Source organism: Odocoileus virginianus, chromosome 4 (assembly GCF_023699985.2).
Source record: "Odocoileus virginianus isolate 20LAN1187 ecotype Illinois chromosome 4, Ovbor_1.2, whole genome shotgun sequence".
NCBI lineage: Eukaryota > Metazoa > Chordata > Mammalia > Artiodactyla > Cervidae > Odocoileus > Odocoileus virginianus.
Genome location: NC_069677.1, coordinates 58,242,794 through 58,264,817, shown reverse-complemented (window position 1 = coordinate 58,264,817; position 22,024 = coordinate 58,242,794). Strand labels below are relative to the sequence as shown.

General features: G+C 39.8%; 1 protein-coding gene across 1 annotated transcript in view; it reads left to right on the top strand.

Moving 5' to 3' along the window:
• Positions 1–10,300: 10,300 nt before the first annotated feature.
• The window catches only part of CPB1 (carboxypeptidase B1), a 37,565-nt gene continuing 25,841 nt past the window's right edge, over positions 10,301–22,024 (top strand). The window contains exons 1-3 of the mRNA XM_020911678.2: positions 10,301–10,371; positions 10,474–10,549; positions 19,290–19,414. Of these exons, the coding sequence (XP_020767337.1) occupies positions 10,301–10,371; positions 10,474–10,549; positions 19,290–19,414 (272 nt within the window). The remainder of the gene's footprint in view (positions 10,372–10,473; positions 10,550–19,289; positions 19,415–22,024) is intronic.

The following is a 22,024-nucleotide window of genomic DNA, read 5'->3' as shown; positions in this document are numbered from 1 at the left end:
CATAACTGTCCATTTTAATTATCTCCCAAATTCCAAATAGAGATATGCTTGCAGTTTCCAAATATTTCCATGATTAAAGATGTTTTCCTTGTTTCAATAGGAACTTCAGTTTGATGAGTCAGGTGGTAAGATTTATGGGATGAAGTTGTGCTGTTTATCTCCCAGCTTTCAAAAATACTGGTCTGCAATTCAGTAACAAACAACATTCACATCAGAGATATGCAGACTATGCCTATTCATGATGATGAACATGTTTAAATACACAGATAAATACACCAACAGCAGTGGATGCCAGAAAGAAAAGCCTCCAAGAAAATGTTTACTAGCCTCCCTTTTCATATCTATAAAAAGGCAGTCTATTTGAATATTAAGTATAATTACACAAAGCTAGCAGGACGTTGGTACTCCTGGATAACATTTTCAGGTCGTTTTGCCCTCCTTGGAGCCATACCACAGACTGACATCAATCAGTCATACTCCTCAAACTACAGGGAAACTCTGGCTGACTCACAAACAACTGGACAGATCAGTTAAGACAGAATTCTCACTGAATTGACTAAACCAGTTAGTTATTTTGATTGGATGCAAACAGAAACAAAAGCTAACTCTTTTCAAAACTAGCTTCCCATTTAGGAGCTTCCCTCTTCCATCACCTAAAATTCCACCACGTTTAAAATATCAGAATTGAAGCAATAATGTTCCTGTTTCATAGTAAATGGTCTAGCAACTGATGGCAGAATACGGTGATGATCGCAAATGGAGACCAAAAGAAAGCAGGAGTCACAATACTCATATCAGATAAAATAGACTTTCAAATAAAGACTATGAAAAGAGACAAAGATGGACACTACATAATGATCAAAGGATCAATCCAAGAAGAAGATATAACAATTATAAATATATATGCACCCAACATAGGAGCACCACAATATGTAAGGCAAACGCTAACGAGTATGAAAGAGGAAATTAATAGTAACACAATAATAGTAGGAGACTTTAATACCCCACTCACAACTATGGATAGATCAACTAAACAGAAAATGAACAAGGAAACACAAACTTTAAAGGACACAATGGACCAGCTAGACCTAATTGACATCTATAGGATGTTTCACCCCAAAACAATCAACTTCACCTTTTTCTCAAGTGCACACGGAACCTTCTCCAGAATAGATCACATCCTGGGCCATAAATCTAGTCTTGGTAAATTCAAAAAAATTGAAATCATTCCAGTCATCTTTTCTGACCACAGTGCAGTAAGATTAGATCTCAATTACAGGAAAAAAAGTATTAAAAATTCAAACATACGGAGGCTAAACAACATGCTTCTGAATAACCAACAAATCATAGAAGAAATCAAAAAAGAAATCAAAATATGCATAGAAATGAATGAAAATGAAAACACAACAACCCAAAACCTATGGGACACTGTAAAAGCAGTGCTAAGGGGAAGATTCATAGCATTACAGGCCTACTTCAAGAAACAAGAAACAAGTCAAATAAATAACCTAACTCTACACCTAAAGCAACTAGAGAAGGAAGAAATGAAGAACCCCAGGGTTAGTAGAAGGAAAGAAATCTTAAAAATTAAGGCAAAATAAATGCAAAAGAAACTAAAGAGACCATAGCAAAAATCAACAAAGCTAAAAGCTGGTTTTTTGAAAAAATAAACAAAATTGACAAAATTAAGAAACAAAGGGAGAAGAACCAAATTAAAATTAGAAAAGAAAATGGAGAGATCACAACAGACAACACTGAAATACAAAGGATCATAAGAGACTACTACCAGCAGCTCTGTGCCAATAAATTGGATAACTTGGAAGAAATGGACAAGTTCTTAGAGAAGTATAACTTTCCAAAACTGAACCAGGAAGAAATAGAAGATCTTAACAAACCCATCACAAGCAAGGAAATCGAAACTGTAATCAGAAATCTTCCAGCAAACAAAAGCCCAGGACCAGATGGCTTCACAGCTGAATTCTACCAAAAATTTAGAGAAGAGCTAACACCTGTCTTACTCAAACTCTTCCAGAAAATTGCAGAAGAAGGTAAACTTCCAAACTCATTCTATGAGGCCACCATCACCCTAATTCCAAAACCAGACAAAGATGCCACAGAAAAAGAAAACTACAGGCCAATATCACTGATGAACATAGATGCAAAAATCCTTAACAAAATTCTAGCAAACAGAATCCAACAACATATTAAAAAAATCATACACCATGACCAAGTGGGCTTTATCCCAGGAATGCAAGGATTCTTTAATATCTGCAAATCAATCACTGTAATACACCACATTAACAAATTGAAAGATAAAAACCATATGATTATCTCAATAGAAGCAGAAAAAGTCTTTGACAAAATTCAACATCCATTTATGATTAAAACTCTCCAGAAAGCAGGAATAGAAGGAACATACCTCAACATAATAAAAGCTATACATGACAAACCCACAGCAAGCATCACCCTCAATGGTGAAAAGTTGAAAGCATTTCCCCTGAAATCAGGAACAAGACAAGGGTGCCCACTCTCACCACTACTATTCAGCATAGTTTTGGAAGTGTTGGCCACAGCAATCAGGGCAGAAAAAGAAGTAAAAGGAATCCAGACAGGAAAAGAAGAAGTGAAACTCTCTCTGTTTGCAGATAACATGATCCTCTACATAGAAAACCCTAAAGACTCTACCAGAAAATTACTAGAGCTAATCAATGAATACAGTAAAGTTGCAGGATATAAAATTAACGCACAGAAATCTCTTGCATTCCTATACACTAACAATGAGAAAACAGAAAGAGAAATTAAGGAAACAATACCATTCACCATTGCAACAAAAAGAATAAAATACTTAGGAGTATATCTACCTAAAGAAACAAAAGACCTATACATAGAAAACTGTAAAACACTGATGAAAGAAATCAAAGAGGACACAAACAGATGAAGAAATATACGTGTTCATGGATTGGAAGAATCAATATTGTCAAAATGGCTATACTACCCAAAGCAATCTATAGATTCAATGCAATCCCTATCAAACTACCAATGGTATTTTTCACAGAACTAGAACAAATAATTTCACAATTTGTATGGAAATACAAAAAACCTCGAATAGCCAAAGTAACCTTGAGAAAGAAGAATGGAACTGGAGGAATCAACCTGCCTGACTTCAGACTCTACTACAAAGCCACAGTCATCAAGACAGTATGGTACTGGCACAAAGACAGAAACATAGATCAATGGAACAGAATAGAAAGCCCAGAGATAAATCCACGAACCTATGGTCACCTTATCTTCGACAAAGGAGGCAAGGATATACAATGGAAAAAAGACAACCTCTTTAACAAGTGGTGCTGGGAAAACTGGTCAACCACCTGTAAAAGAATGAAACTAGAACACTTTCTAACACCATACACAAAAATAAACTCAAAATGGATTAAAGATCTAAATGTAAGACCAAAAACTATAAAACTCCTAGAGGAGAACATAGGCAAAACACCCTCCGACATAAATCACAGCAGGATCCTCTATGACCCACATCCCAGAATTTTAGAAACAAAAGCAAAAATAAATAAACAACAAAGGAAACTATAAGCAAGGTGAAAAGACAGCCCTCAGATTGGGAGAAAATAATAGCAAATGAAGCAACAGACAAAGGATTAATCTCAAAAATATACAAGCAACTCCTCCAGCTCAACTCCAGAAAAATAAATGACCCAATCAAAAAATGGGCCAAAGAACTAAACAGACATTTCTCCAAGGAAGACATACAGATGGCAAAAAAAACACATGAAAAGATGCTCAACATCACTCATTATCAGAGAAATGCAAATCAAAACCACAATGAGGTATCATTACACACCAGTCAGGATGGCTGCTATCCAAAAGTCTACAAGCAATAAATGCTGGAGAGGGTGTGGAGAAAAGGGAACCCTCTTACACTGTTGGTGGGAATGCAAATTAGTACAGCCACTATGGAAAACAATGTGGAGATTTCTTAAAAAGCTGGAAATAGAACTGACATATGACCCAGCAATCCCACTTCTGAGCATACACACTGAGGAAACCAGATTTGAAAGAGACACATGCACCCCAATGTTCATCACAGCACTGTTTATAATAGCCAGGACATGGAAGCAACCCAGATGCCCATCAGCAGACGAATGGATGAGGAAGCTGTGGTACATATACACCATGGAATATTACTCAGCCATTAAAAAGAATTCATTTGAATCAGTTCTAATGAGATGGATGAAACTGGAGCCCATTATACAGAGCGAAGTAAGCCAGAAAGATAAAGACCATTACAGTATACTAACACATATATATGGAATTTAGAAAGATGGTAATGATAACCCTATATGCAAAACAGAAAAAGAGACTCAGATGTATAGAACAGACTTGTGGACTCTGTGGGAGAAGGCGAGGGTGGGATGTTTCAAGAGAACAGCATCGAAACATGTATATTATCTAGGGTGAAACAGATCACCAGCCCAGGTTGGATGCATGAGACAAGTGCTCGGGCCTGGTGCACTGGGAAGACCCAGAGGGATTAGGTGGAGAGGGAGGTGGGAGGGGGGACTGGGATGGGGAATACATGTAAATCCATGGCTAATTCATGTCAATGTATGACAAAAACCACTGCAATGTTGTAAAGTAATTAGCCTCCAACTAATAAAAATAAATGGAAATAAATAAATAAATAAACAGGAATTAAAAAAAAAAGAATACGGTGATGATGATGGCAATGATGGTGATGACACAGGGTTTCTGAGTGAATGATTTTTATATAAAAATTCTCATATTCAGTATCCAATAGACACAAATAAATGTGCAAAAGTATTTGTACTCCTCCAAGTCATTCAAATTGTTTTCTCTGATTTAACAGAAATTACACATTCCCTGATTTCTCTCTCTTCCCTTATATCATCTGGTCCTTTAACAGTGAAGAGTCCTCTATTTAATCCTCACCCATCGGTTTGAGGTAGCACTCAAGTTGAGACAATGGTTTTCCCAGAATAATCAACTGACCCAATTGTTAAACCTTGTCCAACTCTTTGCAACCCCCATGGACTGTGGGCCTGCCAGGCTCCTCTGTCCACGGAATTTCCTAGGCAAGAATACTGGAGTGGGTTGCCATTCCCTTCTTGAGGGCATCTTCCCAACCCAGGGATCAAACCTATGTCTCCCACACTGGCATGTGGATTCTTTACAACTGAGCCACTGGGAAGGCTGCCCGGTGAGGCCTGGGTGAGCCTAACATCCATGACGATGCCATCCTGGAGGCAGGGTGCTGTTCAGAAACCTAGAGAGTGCAGGCCCATCTCTCTTCTTCTGGGACTGATCCGACCTTAACTCAAGTGTAATACAGCTCCAAAATCAGTTATACTTCAATATGAAATTACACAATCAAATGTAACTATATATATATATATTTGTATATATTCACTGACACTTAAAACTTCCATGTAAAGAGTATAACTTATGATCAAAGGTGGGTGTTCAAAACACGTCTGTAAACACTCTTCAAAATATATACTTGTCATTGTTTAGTCGCTAAGTCATGTCCAACTCTTTGCAACCCCCTGGACTGTAACCCACCAGGCTTCTCGGTCCATGGGATTTCCCAAACAAGAATCCCAGAGTGGATCGCCATTTCCTTCTCCAGGGGATCTTCCTGAGCCATGAATCAAACCCAGGGCTCCTGTATTGTAGGCAAATTCTTCACCACTGAGCAACCAGGGAATTTTACAATAACACTGATAATGCTTAGCCAGTGACCTTAACACTGAAGTCACAATAAACGTCTTGGCCTTGAACATAAACAGACCACGAATCCACAAGTTAATATGGTTCTATTTGTGAACTTAGTCTGGAGTTTCGCAAACTGTGTTGTTCCCTAAACCACTGGTCCTAAATGAGGCTTTTGAGGAAAATGTTCCACATCCAAACACAATGGAATCCAGCAACAGTCCTAAATCTTCTAACTTAGCTGGATTGAGCCAACCTGGCACTCTACTGTAAGATAAGTTTGGGAAATGCTGCATGCGAGTCCTTTTTGATGATTTACAATACATGTTAACAACTCTAAAAAGCCCTACACTAAAAGAGTTTGTTTATTTTAGTTTAAAGCAAACACATTTGACCTTAGAATCCTTTACTATTTAACACCAAGTGATATGCTGGGGGAAGTCGTTTTCCAGAAAGAAAGATCTCACATAGGATGAATCATAACTCCATGGGGAAGTTAACAGAATCTCCAAAATATCATGCTGTTACATGAAACACACACAGACACAAAGGTGTCTCTTGGCTTATTCATCACCAAAACTGTGTATAAAAATTAATTTAAATATATAAACATGAGACAGGAAGCAGAAATTTTAGTATCTGTGAAGAGCTATTACAACTAACAAAAACAAATTTTAATTACTAACTGAAAATCCTAACTGCCCTCCACTTGGATTCAAAAAACATCACTTGAAATAAATTCTCTAGTATGTTTATCATCCCAAGTACAAGTCACCCACAAATGATTTTGTCATTCTTTTTTAGCCATCCAGATCCAAAGCTCTACTCTAAGTTTGGAGGCAGCTCTAGCTAAGGAGCCAAGGGAGGCAGAAATCCTTCCCACTATCAAAGTTAAAATCAGACTTCCACTCACTAAGGCCTCTTTCGTAGCTAGGCACTGACCTATGACTTTGACTTGATTTGGGATCTGGTGACAAACACAAGTGACGTCTGCTCAAGATCCATCCTGGGAAAGGCAGCAGCAGCAGCAGTAATAGTTTTATAAACATTTTAATTGGGGCTTTTTATTCCAAGGTTCTGGAGGTGATCAAATGACTTAGCACATTCCATCATCCTGACCACAGAACTGCTTCAAGGGTAGAGATGTACCAAGTCAGGCCACTGAGATTTATTCTGAAGATTTATTAGATTTGGGAGGAAGAAGAAATGATCTTGCCATCAGGACTGGCAATCCAGTAAGATGCTAACCTGAATCTATCTGAGGCATGGTCTTCCCTGGTGGGTCAGTCGGTCAAGAGTCTATCTGCAATGCAGAAGACCCAGGTTCAATCCCTGGGTCAGGAAGATCCCCTGGGGAAGGAAATGGCAACCCACTCCAGTTGGCTGCCTGGAGAACTTCATGGACAGAGGAGCCTGGGGGGCTGTAGTCCATAGGGTCGCAAGAGTTGGATGCGACTGAAGCAACGCATACATGCAGACGCCCTTCTTGCAGCCAATGGTGGAATTTACACAACAGCTAATATTTCCCGTTGTAACTGTAGTACTGTCTCAGTGTAACAGTCAATACTGAAATTTAAGAAAGCTGCCTGACTTTCTAAAACAGACTCCGATAGTTCATGGAATTTCTTTAGCTGGTTAGGCCTGGTACCCCGGGGAGGCATGGCTGAGGTCAGTACTACAGCCTGGTCTCATCACACTACTGGGAGTTCCACTGAAATTAGCCTTAACTAAATGTCACATTAGGCAAACCCAATGGATTTTATCCCAGCCCCTGTCAATCAGATTAGTAAGAATGAGCAACAGAGAGCAAACTCATGGAAAGATCCAGCAGAAGTCAAGAGTGTATAGAAAGAGGTAGGAATTGTTGAGAGACAAGTCTGCATGGATCCCTCTTTCTCTGCATGTCCTGGAACAGCTTTTATTTTTTTGGACTATCTTTTCAAAGACATTTATATAGCAAACAGCTTTAGAGACAGAATGACATCTCCCTCTAGGGCAAATGAGAGATCTGCTTGCAATTCAGGGTATTAATGCTAACGTGTCCTCTGGGGCAAAAGCTAGGCAGATTTGTCAGTGGTTCCCTCATAAGATTGAGAGTTTCCTAAATTTAGTATACCTCAGTTGTGACACAGACCTGTGTACCCACCAGCCACCGGGGCTCATAGAACCGCAGAGTGAAAGAAATGAAGCAAACATAAAGCTCATGCTTCCTGCTGTGCTTGCATAATAAGGTCCTTTGATTCTGATCAAGGAGTTTATCTTCCACCAGCATCTATGGAACTGCAGCTGGATAAGCTTTTATCTTGTAGGTAGGATAAGATCTCAGACCCTTCACACTTTCTGACAAAGACCAAGATTAATAAACAGAGGTAACATGCTTGTAAGTTGAAGGACTCAAAATTATATCAGCTCTTCCAAAATTGATCTACAGATCAATGCAATATAAAGCAAAATTCCACAAGATTTTTCATAGAAATTGAGAAGTTGACACTGATAGCCAAAGCAATCTTGAAAAAGAACTAACTTGGAGGATTTGTACACTATCTGATCTTAAGACTTACTATAATGTATAGTAATTAAAGACATTGTGACGGTTGTATGAAATTAGAGAAATACATCAGTCGAACACAATATGATGTCCAGAAATTACCACACACATATATGGCCAAATGAATTTGACAGACACCAACTGTAATTCAATGGGGAAAGAAAAGCCTTCTCAACAAACAGTACTGTATCTATTGGTTATCATATTTTTGAAAAATGTGTTGATCCACACTTTACATCATGCATAATGATCTAAACTACAAAACTCCTATAAGAAAACACAGGCAAATGTTTGAGGTCTTGGGATAGCCAAAGATTTCTTGGGAAAATGTAAAACACACAAATTATAAAAAGGCAAATAGCCCATTTCTTTTAAAAGGCGAAAGATTTCAATAGATACTTCATAAAGAGGATTTATAAATGGCTAAAAAAATTCATGACAAGATGTTTAACTTCATCAGCATCAAGGAAATATAAATTAAAAGCACAGTTAGATACCACTGTGCACTCATTAAGATTACGAAAATTAAAGACTAATACTTCCAAAACACTGGAGAGAATGCAGAGTAACTGGATACTGGTGGAAACTTAAAATGATGCAACCACTGAGGAAAAATGTTTGTCAGAATCTTAGAGTGTGAAACCCTCACCTACATTATTATTTAGCAATTCCATTTTTAAATTAGGGGCTTTAAACAGTGGTAAAGTATCCACCTGCCAGTGCAGGAGATGTAAGAGACATGGGTTCAATCCCTGGGTCAGGAAGATCCCTTAGCGGAGGGCATGACAACCCACTCCAGTATTCTTGCCTAGAGAACCTCATGGACAGAGGAGCTTGTCCAGGGGGTCGCAAAAGAGTCGGACACGAGGGAAGTGACTTTGCACACAGCACATTCTTCAACAGCTGTGTAACCCACCCCCTGCAAAGTGAAAACACATGCTTACAGAAAGACTTGCATACAAGGTTTACTACAGATTAATTCATAATAATACAAAATTGGAAACAATACAAATACCCACCAACAGGAAATAAACTGCAGTGTACAATAAAATATAACTTGTTAATAAAAAGGAAAAAAAATAATAAAAACAAAACACTAATCAATTTCAAAAACATGATCACGAATGAAATAAAGCAGACACAAAGAAATATATACCATATGATCTCATTTATATCAAGTTTTAGTATAGACAAAATTAATACACAAAGCTAGAAATAGGAATAGTGGTAGCCTAAGGGGAGTACAGAATAGATTGAAAGCATGCTTAAAGGAACTTCTTAGGGTGATGAAAATGTTCTATACCTTGAATAGGATACTGGGACGTTTATTACATGGGTATATATATTTGTCAAAACTCACCAAACTTTATACTTAAATCTATAGAATTTGTTGTATGTACTTCTCAAATAAAAAAAAAAAATTAAAGGCTACAAAATAGATTTTATTTAAAACTTCTTGGGACTTCCCTAGTGGTTTAGTAGTAAAAAAAAAAAAAAAAAATCCAATGCATGAGATTCATTCTGCCAATGAAGGGACACGGGTTGGATCCCTGGTCCAGGAAGATCCCACGTGCTTCGGGGCAGCTAAGCCTGTGCACCACAACTGAAGCTAGAGCGCCTAGAAACCGTGCCCCATGGCAAGAACGCAGCCCCCCCTCGCTGCAACTAGAGAAAGCCTGCACACAGCAACAGAGACCCAATGTATTCAGAAACAATAAAATAAAAATAGTACTTTATAAAAAACAAAAAAAAAAAAAGTAAAAAGCTCCTTTTCCTCCAGATATTCAAGGTCTGACATCCAAATTAGATAGGCTGAACTTCATATTATTTGCTTTGTTTCCACAGGTGTTGGGAGAGATAGACTTCTAGACGTTACACAGCTACCAAGGCAACAATTCTCAGAAAACCATTAGTCAAGATCTGACAGCGCCTATTTGCAATCCGAACAGAGAACATCCCGGATTATAAAAGCAGGTGAACCCAACCTAAAAGACCCAGTCGGGCACAATGTTGGCATTCCTGATTCTCGTGACCGTGACCCTAACATCTGCTCACCATCCTGGTGAGCACTTTGAAGGGTAAGTAGCCTACGGCTTAAATTAGCAAGTCCTTCCTTGTTAACCAAAAATTTGAACACATTACCCCATTTTACATGTTCTCTTCTCCATCTCATTGTTCAGTGACAAGGTGTTCCGGGTCCATGTTGAAGATGAAAATCACATCAGCTTACTCCATGAGTTGGCCAGCACCAGGCAGGTAAATGCCAATCTATGCTTATAGGTTTCCTATAACAATATTTTTAAAACCGTAGGTTATTTTTTAAAACCTTAAGATTGCACTGTGATTCCATCAAGGGAAAAATGACATGAAATATTAACGACAGCACTTTTGTAGCAAGAAATAAAAACTTGAAAAACATTTAGTGCCACCACACCTATATGTCTGCCTAAATCTGATTGCCATAAGCCCTACAGTATCATAAATCTTGGGTAACTTTTTACAGAGCTGCCTGAGCATGACAACTGGATGAGTCAAAATTGTTGCGAAGGTCAAAGAACATCTAGTGTATAGCAACTTCCCTTCTAAGTCAAAAGAGAAAAATGATCAACTTGGATATTACAGAAAAACTGGGCTTTGGTCCAACTTGAAATTCATTTCCACATCCCATGTATCATCTGTTCTCTTTGATTTTCTTTCATTTCAAATCAAACAGCTTGAGTTTTCATGACCTTGATTCAGGCATTCTTAATGATAGGACTTGAAGGGGGTAAAAATGATAAAAAGTCATGAGCGATTTTCATACTTTTATTTTACTATTAAGAAATCAAAATCTCTAGGCTACTTTATTTTTTTTTAAATGCAATTATGGGGATTAAATTATGGGATTTAATTATGGGATTAAAATTCCAATTATGGGATTAAAACTGACATTTTAAATTTATTATATATATATATATATGTATGTGTGTATATATATGTGTGAGTGTGTGTGTGTGTGTGTATATATATTAGTGGCAGGGAGCTATTGTAGACCACAAATAGTTTACTTGATCCAATGCTGTCTTTTCATTAATATAAAAACCAAAACATTCTACTAGTTCCTAAGTATCTATCTAATCCATTATCTTTCTATAGTTATCTTTCTAGCTTTTAAGATGTGGAGGGAAACAAAAAAGGTAGAGAGTGCCATAAACTGAAACAGATTCAGAAGGCTAGATCAGAAAGAGAATTTAAAGTCACCTATTGCAGGCTTCCACCCAAATCTGAACTTCTTCAGGGGAAATAGCATCTCTGGTTGCTAGCCCTAATAAAACCTGTTTGAGAGCTTCCAAGGATAGAAGGAATGCTTCTTTTTCAAAGTAGCATGTGCCTTACAAACCATTCAAACCACTACACTGAGCTGAAAACTACCTTAACCTTGACCCCTTGGACCTAGCTGAGTCAAATACTGTCTCACTTCTGAGATTTATCAAAACTCTTGGCATGGGTTTACAGACTCTTGGTCATTGTGGTCACTTCTGGACATAGCTCAGTCTTTCTGTCTATATTTCTTTTTTTTTAAAGTAGCTCTCAGAATTGACAATGGACCTCCAGATGTACTCTGATTAATACACAGTGTAGGGCCACTGTCAGCAGACACTTACTAATGGGGTGCAAGATTCTTTTTACAGGTTGAACAGTTAGAAGGCTCTTAGCTTATAGTAAACCTAATGCCCATCAAAGCTATCAGGGTATTTTTTTCTCACATGAATCACCCTCTCACATGAAGTAAGGTATTCTTCCTTCTATACTTGCCTAACTGTAAATGCAGGATTTTATTATATGTTTAGTTGGTTAAAAATTATCTTTATTGCATACTGAGACAGTTTTAAAAAAGAATTCACTGAGGGAAATAATTTGCCCTAACTTCATATCACCAGCAAGCTTTATAAACATGTCTTCTTGACTTCTACCTTTGTCACAGATAGAGTAAAAATATTAAGTAAGTGAAGGGTCAGTGCAGAATTAGAGGCATCTTCCATGATTCCTTCTTTTAATATCTATTTATCAAGAGTCTCCAGTATGCCAAATGCAGTGTTAAGTAGGCACTGAAAGTGATTAATGAATCAGGGCATCTCAGATGAGTTTTCTCTCCTATCCATGTTACTGTCGTGTTACCTACAGCTAACTGTGCTTTCCAGCTTATAAAGAAGAGTGTAAATGTAGAGACCTGGTCAGACATTTTGCTAAGATCCAGATTCAGCACTCTGGCAGGCTCGTGTTTTCTTTCAATCATCACATGAAGTTAACTGGGCTTGATTCACTCTTGCTGTACACTGCGCTGGCTCCCAAGGCTCACGGCTCCCTTTTCTGAGCATCCACAACCCATCTGCTTCCAGTGAACTTTGCCAGTATCCATGCCAGGCCCTGGGAGATCCTGCTTCTGAGATTCACCTGTCTTCTTATTTATGAATTCCAAGACATGCCCCCTCCACTTTTCAGGGATCCCGTCAGGCTCTGATTCCTCTAAGATTGCTGAGAAAAAGTTTTGCAGTCGCATCCTCTGCCTTTTTAGTTACCTAAAATTCAGCATTTTCTAGCAGTCAAGAGCAGAGAATCTGGACTCAGATTTCCTGGGTTCAGTTCCTGGCTCTGCCACTTGCTAGCTGGACCTTGGATGCCTCTCTGGGTCTCAATCTGTCAAATAAGGAGAATAAGAGCAACTACCGTACAGAATTTTCTGAGATTTAAAAGAACTAATATAAGTAAAGCACTTGGAAAGAATTTACATAGTAAAAACTATGTGTTTGTTATTATGACCACCATGAGATCCAGGATTCTGAATGCAAATTACGTGACCAGTATAATCCCTTCTCTCCTTATCTACTGCTGCTAAGCTGCTGCTAAGTCGCTTCAGTCGTGTCCGACTCTGTGCAACCCCATAGACAGCAGCCCACCAGGCTCCCCCGTCCCTGGGATTCTCCAGGCAAGAACACTGGAGAGGGTTGCCACTTCCTTCTCCAATGCATGAAAGTGAAAAGTGAAAGGGAAGTCGCTCAGTCGTGTCCCACTCTTCGCGACCCCATGGACTGCAGCCCACCAGGCTCCTCCATCCATGGGATTTTCCAGGCAAGAGTACTGGAGTGGGGTGCCATTGCCTTCTCCATCCTTATCTCTGAGCCTCAAAATTCTCTTTCCAAAGAAGGTATTTCTGCTAAAATCTTAACGTGAAAGATTATTTACTTAGGGTAATTTCTCAGTAGAAGTAGGAAAAAATAAGAGATAGTGTAACTCCTTAGAAAAGACAAAAGCCACACAAGAGGTAAGTAAGGTTACTTCATCTGTTCAGCTGCAAACATTATGCTTTAGCTCCAAGCCATGAGACAGCATGTTTCTTCTTTATTCATTCTATTTCCAATGTGATTGAAAAAGAGGTTTTACTCTTCTTAGTAATCTTGCAAGTATAGCATATGCTGGACTGTAGCCTTCCTGATAAGATCATTACAAGGGCATCTAGCCTTTGTATTCATCCTTGGCCAGGCGTCCTTCCTCCCAGCTTTTGAACATGGCCTTTTAAAAGCTGAATGTATTGAAGAGACCTGTGACCACACTGGACTTCAGCAACCTCCCTCTTTTCATATTTAATTGTATAATAAAGGTTTTCTTTCACCTTCTTGTTTCTTTATTAGAGGCATTCACCACAAAAGCTATCCTCTTCTCTGTATACTTTCCTGAACTGTTTCTCTAGCTTCAGGTAGACAACCAAAGTAACATGGTTACAGTCTTCTAATGTTCCATCACTCCTATTACACTTGTAAGTTCCTCCCCGCTGTCTGGAACTAGACCCAGAGTAGAAGTTATCACTTCTTCCAACAAGAAAGGAAAATTCCATCGAGATAAATGAAGAGTTAATCCTATGCTGAATTTACAGTCAAACACAATGTGAAGAAACAAATACGTGTAAATATGTGAAAAATAGAAATTCTCCAACATAATTATTAATTTATTTACATGTTCTTCTTATTCCCAAAAGAATTTAAGGTGAGTACACTACTTTATCTTGCTTTTGCGCTGGTTTTGTATCACATTTTAGGATGGACTCTTTGGTTATCAGCCAGATGGGTGGTTTAGTTGACATTGTCACAGTGCTATCACTTAAAGTTATTCTTTTATCTTCCAACAAATATTCCTTATGGTTCTTTGTTACTCAGATACGTGGGTTTATAAATGTATGACCTCAGTCTGTTTATCTGTGTGTGTGTGCTCAGTTGCTCAGCATGTCTGACTGTTTGTGGCCCCACAGATGGTAGCCCACCAGACTACTATGTCCATGGAACTTTTCAGGCAAGAGTACTGGAATGGTTTGCCACTTCCCACTCCAGGGGATCTTCCCGACCCAGGGGTTGAACCTGCGTCTTTTGCGTCTACTGCATTGGCAGGTGGATTCTTTACCACTAGTGGCAACTCCTTAACTTGTAACTCAATTCCCCACAGCTCAGATCATGTATTTTACTCTGCTTCCATATTTTAAACATAGATCTCACTCACTAAGTGTTGGTAAATATTGAAATTTATCTTTATCTCTTTGTGCTAATGTTTTATTATTTGTAACCATACTTAATGCATTATAAACATCTTTGGGGCTATGATCTTCCTGATTTTTGGCTCCATGTCTCTTAAGAAGCACTGGTTACCAAGCCCAGGTTAGTAAGTCTCCATCATATTTGTAGGACTCCATAGTGTTGGATGTCAGTATGTTTGCTGACCAATTTTCTCCTTGACAAACTGAAGGTTTTAAGGAACCTCAGGTTAGGTCAGCAAGTCCTTGTCAAACATGTTTATGAGATTTCTCTATCTCATTTGTAAAATAAATATTTTTATATATGTATATATGTGCATATGTATATATATATATACACACACAGACACCAATACTTGGCAGAGCCAAGACAGATGGACAAGAGGTTAAAAGATTAGGGAAGGCAACTTTCAGTTTAATATCAAAAAGAAAACCATCTACAAGGCAATTAGGCTGTTCTGAAGCAGTACTAGATATATTCAAGATTGTACTAGAACCATCACCAAGGATGTTGTGTTACTCTAGGTAGAAAGCTAACATCTTAACAGAGGTGCTCCCAGACAGATGCTCAGACAAAGAGTCAATGGCAGATTTCACTTGGGAAGTAGGGGGAGCCTGGGTAGAGAAGTGAGGAGCAAGGCAGAGAAGTGCGGGCAGCGAACAGAAGGGACACGGCAAAGTCAGCCCGCACTGAGGATGACCAGAGCTCCATCCTCCGGAGACACTCTAGGAAAGGGTGCAAACTGCACACTTCAAAATGGTCCCACCTGAGAAGAGAGAGGATGGGAATAGTTAGACACCTGCTTTCTAGGGCCATTGATTAAGCACTTCTCTGGAAAGTGCTTCTTGGCAGCTCCTGCCTGCTGTGAGCCGTGAGGCCTTTTCCAGCTCTGGGAGAGCTTTCAAGCACAGATACATAGATCTTGGCAGGGAGGAGTCTCCTGAGCAACACTAGAGGGTCCCAGTGTTGTGTGAGTAGGGCCCTGTCTTAATTGCCTACATGTGCTTGGAGAACTTCATGTTCTTTACCGATTCTAAACCTCTGTGTCTGTAATCGAGATACACCTCCCTCTCCCATCCCACATGGAGTGACAGATCCTTGTGAAGGACACACATTCACGCTCACCTTTTTGGTGGTGCGGTTTGTTCTTCATCTGGGCCGTGTTGGGGCCTCACCGCCAAACGGGCTTCCTCTAGCTGCGGTGAGTGGGGGCCCCTCCCTAGTTGCAGCGCACGGGTGTCTTACCGCAGCAGCTTCTCCTGTTGAAGAGCACAGGCTCTGGGGCACATGTGCTTCAGAGAGTGTGGCTCGTGAGCTCAGCAGATGTGGGCCATGAGCTTAGTCGCCCAGGGGCCTTTGAGGATCAGGGGTCAGACCCCATGTCTCCTGAATTGGCGGGCGGACTCTCATTCCCCACTGAGCCACCAGAGAAGCCCCAGAGTTAACTTTTAGAAACTTCTGCCATAATGTGCTTGTCTTCATGGCCCTTCTTTCCACAGTGCTGGCTAACGAGAATTCATCACCAGCTCTTGCTTTCTCTATCTTTATCATGATAAGCTTTTATCCTTCTGTCACTATCTTTTAACCTCTCATCGTTATCTTCTCATCACATTCTGTAGCCAATCCTTATCAAATTATCAATACTCTCTCCTTTCAGCAACCTAATGGCAACCACACTCACTCTCTTTCTTCTGAAATCCCTCCTGTGTAATCCTAATGTCCCGCCTCTCCTGTGCTGACATTCCCTATGACCCTGACTCAAGATTCAGCATCCTCTAGACATCTGCAGTAGCTGGAAAATCCCCAGGACAGGAGATAGGCAACTGGGCTCTCCACAGGCACATCTAAAATTGGGTCATCTTAATATTTTACATCATCAGTTTCTATTTAACAACCTCTCTGTCTGCCCAAACTCCCAAGTTCCAAAGCAACAATCCTAAATATCACCACCTGCCACATCTCTAGCCTGAGATTAGCTCATAAATATCTGAACAGGTACTGGGGGAAACAAAGAGCAGAGAATGATCCAATGTCAGGGTCACCTTAGGCTTCCAGGCCTTTATTCAGCTCAAGGAAAGAAGAGAAAATCAGAGACCTGTTAGAGCCAGGATGTCCTTGGTTAATATTTTCCCAAGGGAAAAAGGAGATTTGAAACCACACACCCACAAAGAAAAACATCAGAATTATCAAATATGTCACTCTACTTTTGTGCATAATGGCCTCTAAAATCTCCCCATGTTTGATTTGCTCAAGTGTGTCCTGAGTCTCAGGTGCAGAGTCGAGCACGTTATTGTTTTTATTGTCGTTTTTCAGTCACTCAGCTGTGTCTGACTCCTTGCGACCCCACAGACAGCAGCACGTGAGACTTTCCTGTCCTCCACTGCTTCCCGGAGTCTGCCCAAACTCACGTCCATCGAGTCGGTGATGCCATCCAACCATCTCAGCCTCTGTCGTCCCCTTCTCCTCCTGCCCTCAATCTTTCCCAGCATCAGGGTCTTTTCAATGAGTCAGTTCTTCACATCAGGTGACCAAATATTAGAGCTTCAGCTTCACCATCAGTCCTTCCAATGAACACCCAGGACTGATCTCCTTTAGGATGGACTGGTTGGATCTCCTTGCAGTCCAAGGGACTCTCAAGAGTCTTCTCCAACACCACAGTTCAAAAGCATCAATTCTTTGGTGCTCAGCCTTCTTTATACTGTTCATGGGGTTCTCAAGGCAAGAATACTGAAGTGGTTTGCCATTCCCTTCTCCAGTCAGATTGCCAGGAGAAATATCAATAACCTCAGATATGCAGACAACACCATCCTTATGACAGAAAGTGAAGGAGAACTAAAGAGCCTCTTGATGAAAGTGAAAGAGGAGAGTGAAAAAGTTGGCTTAAAGCTCAACATTCAAAAAACTAAGATCATGGCATCTGGTCTCATCACTTTATGGGAAATAGATGGGAAAAAATGGAAACAGTGAGAGACTTTATTTTGAGGGGCTCCAAAATCACTGCAGATGGTGACAGCAGTCATGAAATTAAAAGACACTTACTCCTTGGAAGGAAAGTTATGACCAAGCTAGATAGCATATTAAAAAGCAGAGACATTACTTGCCAACAAAGGTTCATCTAGTCAAGGCAAGGGTATGGTTTTTCCATTGGTCATGTATGGATGTGAGAGTTGGACTATAAAGAAAGCTGAGCGCCGAAGAATGGATGCTTTTGACCTGTGGTGTTGAAGAAGACTCGAGAGTCCCTTGGACTGCAAGGAGATCCAACCAGTCCGTCCTGAAGGAGATCAGTCCTGGGTGTTCATTGGAAGGACTGATGTTGAAGCTGAAACTCCAATACTTTGGCCACCTGATGCAAAAAACTGACTCATTGGAAAAGACCCTGATGCTGGGAGGGATTGAGGGCAGGAGGAGAAGGGGACGACAGAGGATGAGATGGTTGGATGGCATCACCGACTCAATGGACATGAGTTTGAGTAAACTCTGGGAGTTGGTGATGAACAGGGAGGCCTAACGTGCTGCAGTCCATGGGGTCTTATATTGAATTGGACATGACTGAGCCACTAAACTGAACTGAACTTTACGGTCCAATTCTCATATCCATATATGACTACTGGAAAAACCATAGCTTTGACGGACCTTTGTGTAATATCTCTGCTTTTTTATTATGCTGTCTAAGTTGGTCATAGGTTTTCTTCCAAGAAGCAAGCGTCTTTTAATTTCATGGCTGCAGTCACCATCCACAGTGCTTTTGGAGCCCAAGAAAATAAAATCTGTCCCATAGTAGGTCCTCAGTGATTATTGACAAATAATTGAACAAATGAAAATGTCAGCACACTATTGGATTCTTGAGACTCTCTTGTTTCTGCCCATGGTGCCAAGATGACCACTGTGGAGAGAGACAACTTTCCTCCCTGAAGCATCCTCCACAGGTCAGGGATGCTCTGGTTTCCACATTAGTGTGATCTGTACGGCACTGAGTTCCAAGAGAAACTCATAAAATGAGCTCAGTAAAAAGTAAAAGGGAAAGCTCCACTTCTCTCTATTAAATTTGGGCTCCAGGTAATTCAGCGTCATTCATTTATCACATATATCCATTACCACAAACACAGCCATCACCAATAAGCAACTGTTCTAGAAAGTCAATATACAGAAGAGAGCAGTTATAGAATACTGCAATTAACTACCATTATGGGAGATAATCATATGCTCTTCATGCTTGTCGATAATTAATGCTATGTATGTATGTGTGTGCACACACTTTTATTGACATCCAGCTGCTTGGTCCCAACTTTTGTCCACTCAGAAATAAAGGAGATATGTATAAGAGATTTCATGGATAATTTGATTCATAATTCACTGGGGTAGTGTGCTCGCTAGTGATGATTCATCCATGGAATTACTGGTGTCCAATACAATATGTCTTATTCCTTATTCAGATGGATTTCTGGAAGCCAGATTCGCTCACACAAATCAAACCTCACAGTACGGTTGACTTCCGTATTAAAGCAGAAGATGCTGTCGCTGTGGAAGACTTTCTGGGGCAGAACAGACTACGATATGAGTAAGCTTACATTTTATGGTTATGAAAGTTCTCTGTCATGCATGCTCTCAGCCTGGGAAGATAACAATAAGACCAAGACAATGGCCTCCTCAGGGCTCCACACGAAGGTCACGGCAGAGCCGGCCCTGAATTTCAAGTCTTGACGTTAGGCCTGAGAGAATTTGTGTTGAGTTATTGCTCTAATAAAAACAGGCTTGGCTCTAGAATCCCAAATTTTTAGCCAGATATTTGACCTGCTCCTAGTTTACAATGTTCTCCTAAGTGAAGGCAGTTGTTCATCTGTTGATCCAACATATAGATAGTGAGCACCAGTCTATCACATAACAAACGCTGGGAAAAAAGATAGGACCCACCCCCTTCAGAGGAAAATGAACAAAGGATTGCAATACCTTTAATAGGTGTCAAGAAGAGTGAAGAGCTAGAGATGCAGGGGAATAGATGAAGTTGAAGGATCACAGGGGGCCATACTAGGAAAGGAGCCTTCAGCTGAGAATTAAAAGACTGATCAGTTAGCCAGACAAGACAAGGAAAAAAACGACACTCTAGGAAGAGAACAGACCTGATGTTTAGACTTAGAACTTCCCTCCGTCTTAATTTGAGGGAAGGTGGAAATAACTAAACTAAATGACTAAAGTAGAAAAATTCAACTTTAGTCTTTAGTCTAAAGCAGAGTTTTTCCTCTAAAGAGTGGGTCAGCAAGAAGCAAAAAGACAGTCTCCAGCTCCAGTCCTGAACCACCAAATATTTACTCAACAATCCCCAACCACAAGCACAAGTCTCCATGACATTTTGATAAACTGACCTACATAATTTTAACAGAAATTTTCTATTATTTTTTACATCTTAAAAATATAGACTAGTATTTTTTTTTCATTTATTTTTATTAGTTGGAGGCTAATTACTTCACAACATTTCAGTGGGTTTTGTCATACACTGACATGAATCAGCCATGGATTTACAGGTACTCCCCATCCCAGTCCCCCCTCCCACCTCCCTCTCCACCCGATCCCTCTGGGTCTTCCCAGTGCACCAGGCCTGAGCACTTGTCTCATGCATCCCACCTGGGCTGGTGATCTGTTTCAGTATAGATAATATACATGCTGTTCTTTCAAAACAACCCACCCTCGCCTTCTCCCACAGAGCCCAAAAGTCTGTTCTATACATCTGTGTCTCTTTTTCTGTTTTGCATGTAGGGTTATCGTTACCATCTTTATAAATTCCATACATATGCGTTAGTATACTGTAATGGTCTTTATCTTTCTGGCTTACTTCACTCTGTATAATGGGCTCCAGTTTCATCCATCTCATTAGAACTGATTCAAATGAATTCTTTTTAATGGCTGAGTAATATTCCATGGTGTAAATGTACCACAGCTTCCTCATCCATTCGTCTACTGATGGGCATCTGGGTTGCTTCCATGTCCTGGCTATTATAAACAGTGCTGCGATGAACATTGGGGTGCACGTGTCTCTTTCAGATCTGGTTTCCTCGGTGTGTATGCCCAGCAGTGGGATTGCTGGGTCATATGGCAGTTCTATTTCCAGTTTTTTAAGGAATCTCCACACTGTTCTCCATAGCAGCTATACTAGTTTGCATTCCCACCAACAGCGTAAGAGGGTTCCCTTTTCTCCACACCCTCTCCAGCATTTATTGCTTGTAGACTTTTGGATAGCAGCCATCCTGACTGGTGTGTAATGGTACCTCATTGTGGTTTTGATTTGCATTTCTCTGATAATGAGTGGTGTTGAGCATCTTTTCATGTGTTTGTTAGCCATCTGTATGTCTTATTTATGCCAGTAAAGATATCAAAACTATCACCTATAAAATCTTCACCTCCATCAGGGGAAGTGGTGAAGCATAATGTAACAAGCAAGTGCTTTGGGGAAAAAAGACACAAGACTGAAATCCTGAGTCTGCAACTTCCTGGCTGTGTGACATTGGATAATTTGTTTAACCTTCCTGAACTTCAGTTTCTTTGTCTTTATAAAGAAAGGATCCTTAGAATCATATTTTCATGAAGTGAAGATAAATATAATACCACTTTCAAAGGGCTGTTGTGAAGACGAAACTAAACAATATATAAATAAATTGCAACTGACATTGTTGTCGCTGTGAATGCTGCTATTTTACTATTTGTACTACTGCATAAAGAGGGAGATTATACATTTTTTAAAGGTCAACAGAAACTGTTTTGTTTAACCCCATTATCATACTTAGCTATCTGCTTAGCTATCTGCTTCGGCCTGAGGGAAGTGTCAATATGTGACCCTAAGAATTGACTATCTTTTTAAGACAAAGACATAACACAGTAAGTTTCGAAATGTGATTGAGATTCATGTCTGTGATATTTTGCTCTTTTCATTATACTAGGAAGGACTTCTAAAATCCTAGCCTTCAGGAGCCCTCAATAATATTCAAAAAGATGACAGTTTCTTTAAAAGTCTTAGATCATAAGCTATAGACCATAAGCTAACCCTAGTGGCTTGAATTGATGTCCTTATTCTACTCGGATCATAAAGTGGTAGAACAGCTTCTAATCAGGTATCAGTCTCTTTTTAGCAGGTAGAAAATTCATGCACTTTTATACCAGGTAAACTTTTGGGGAACTG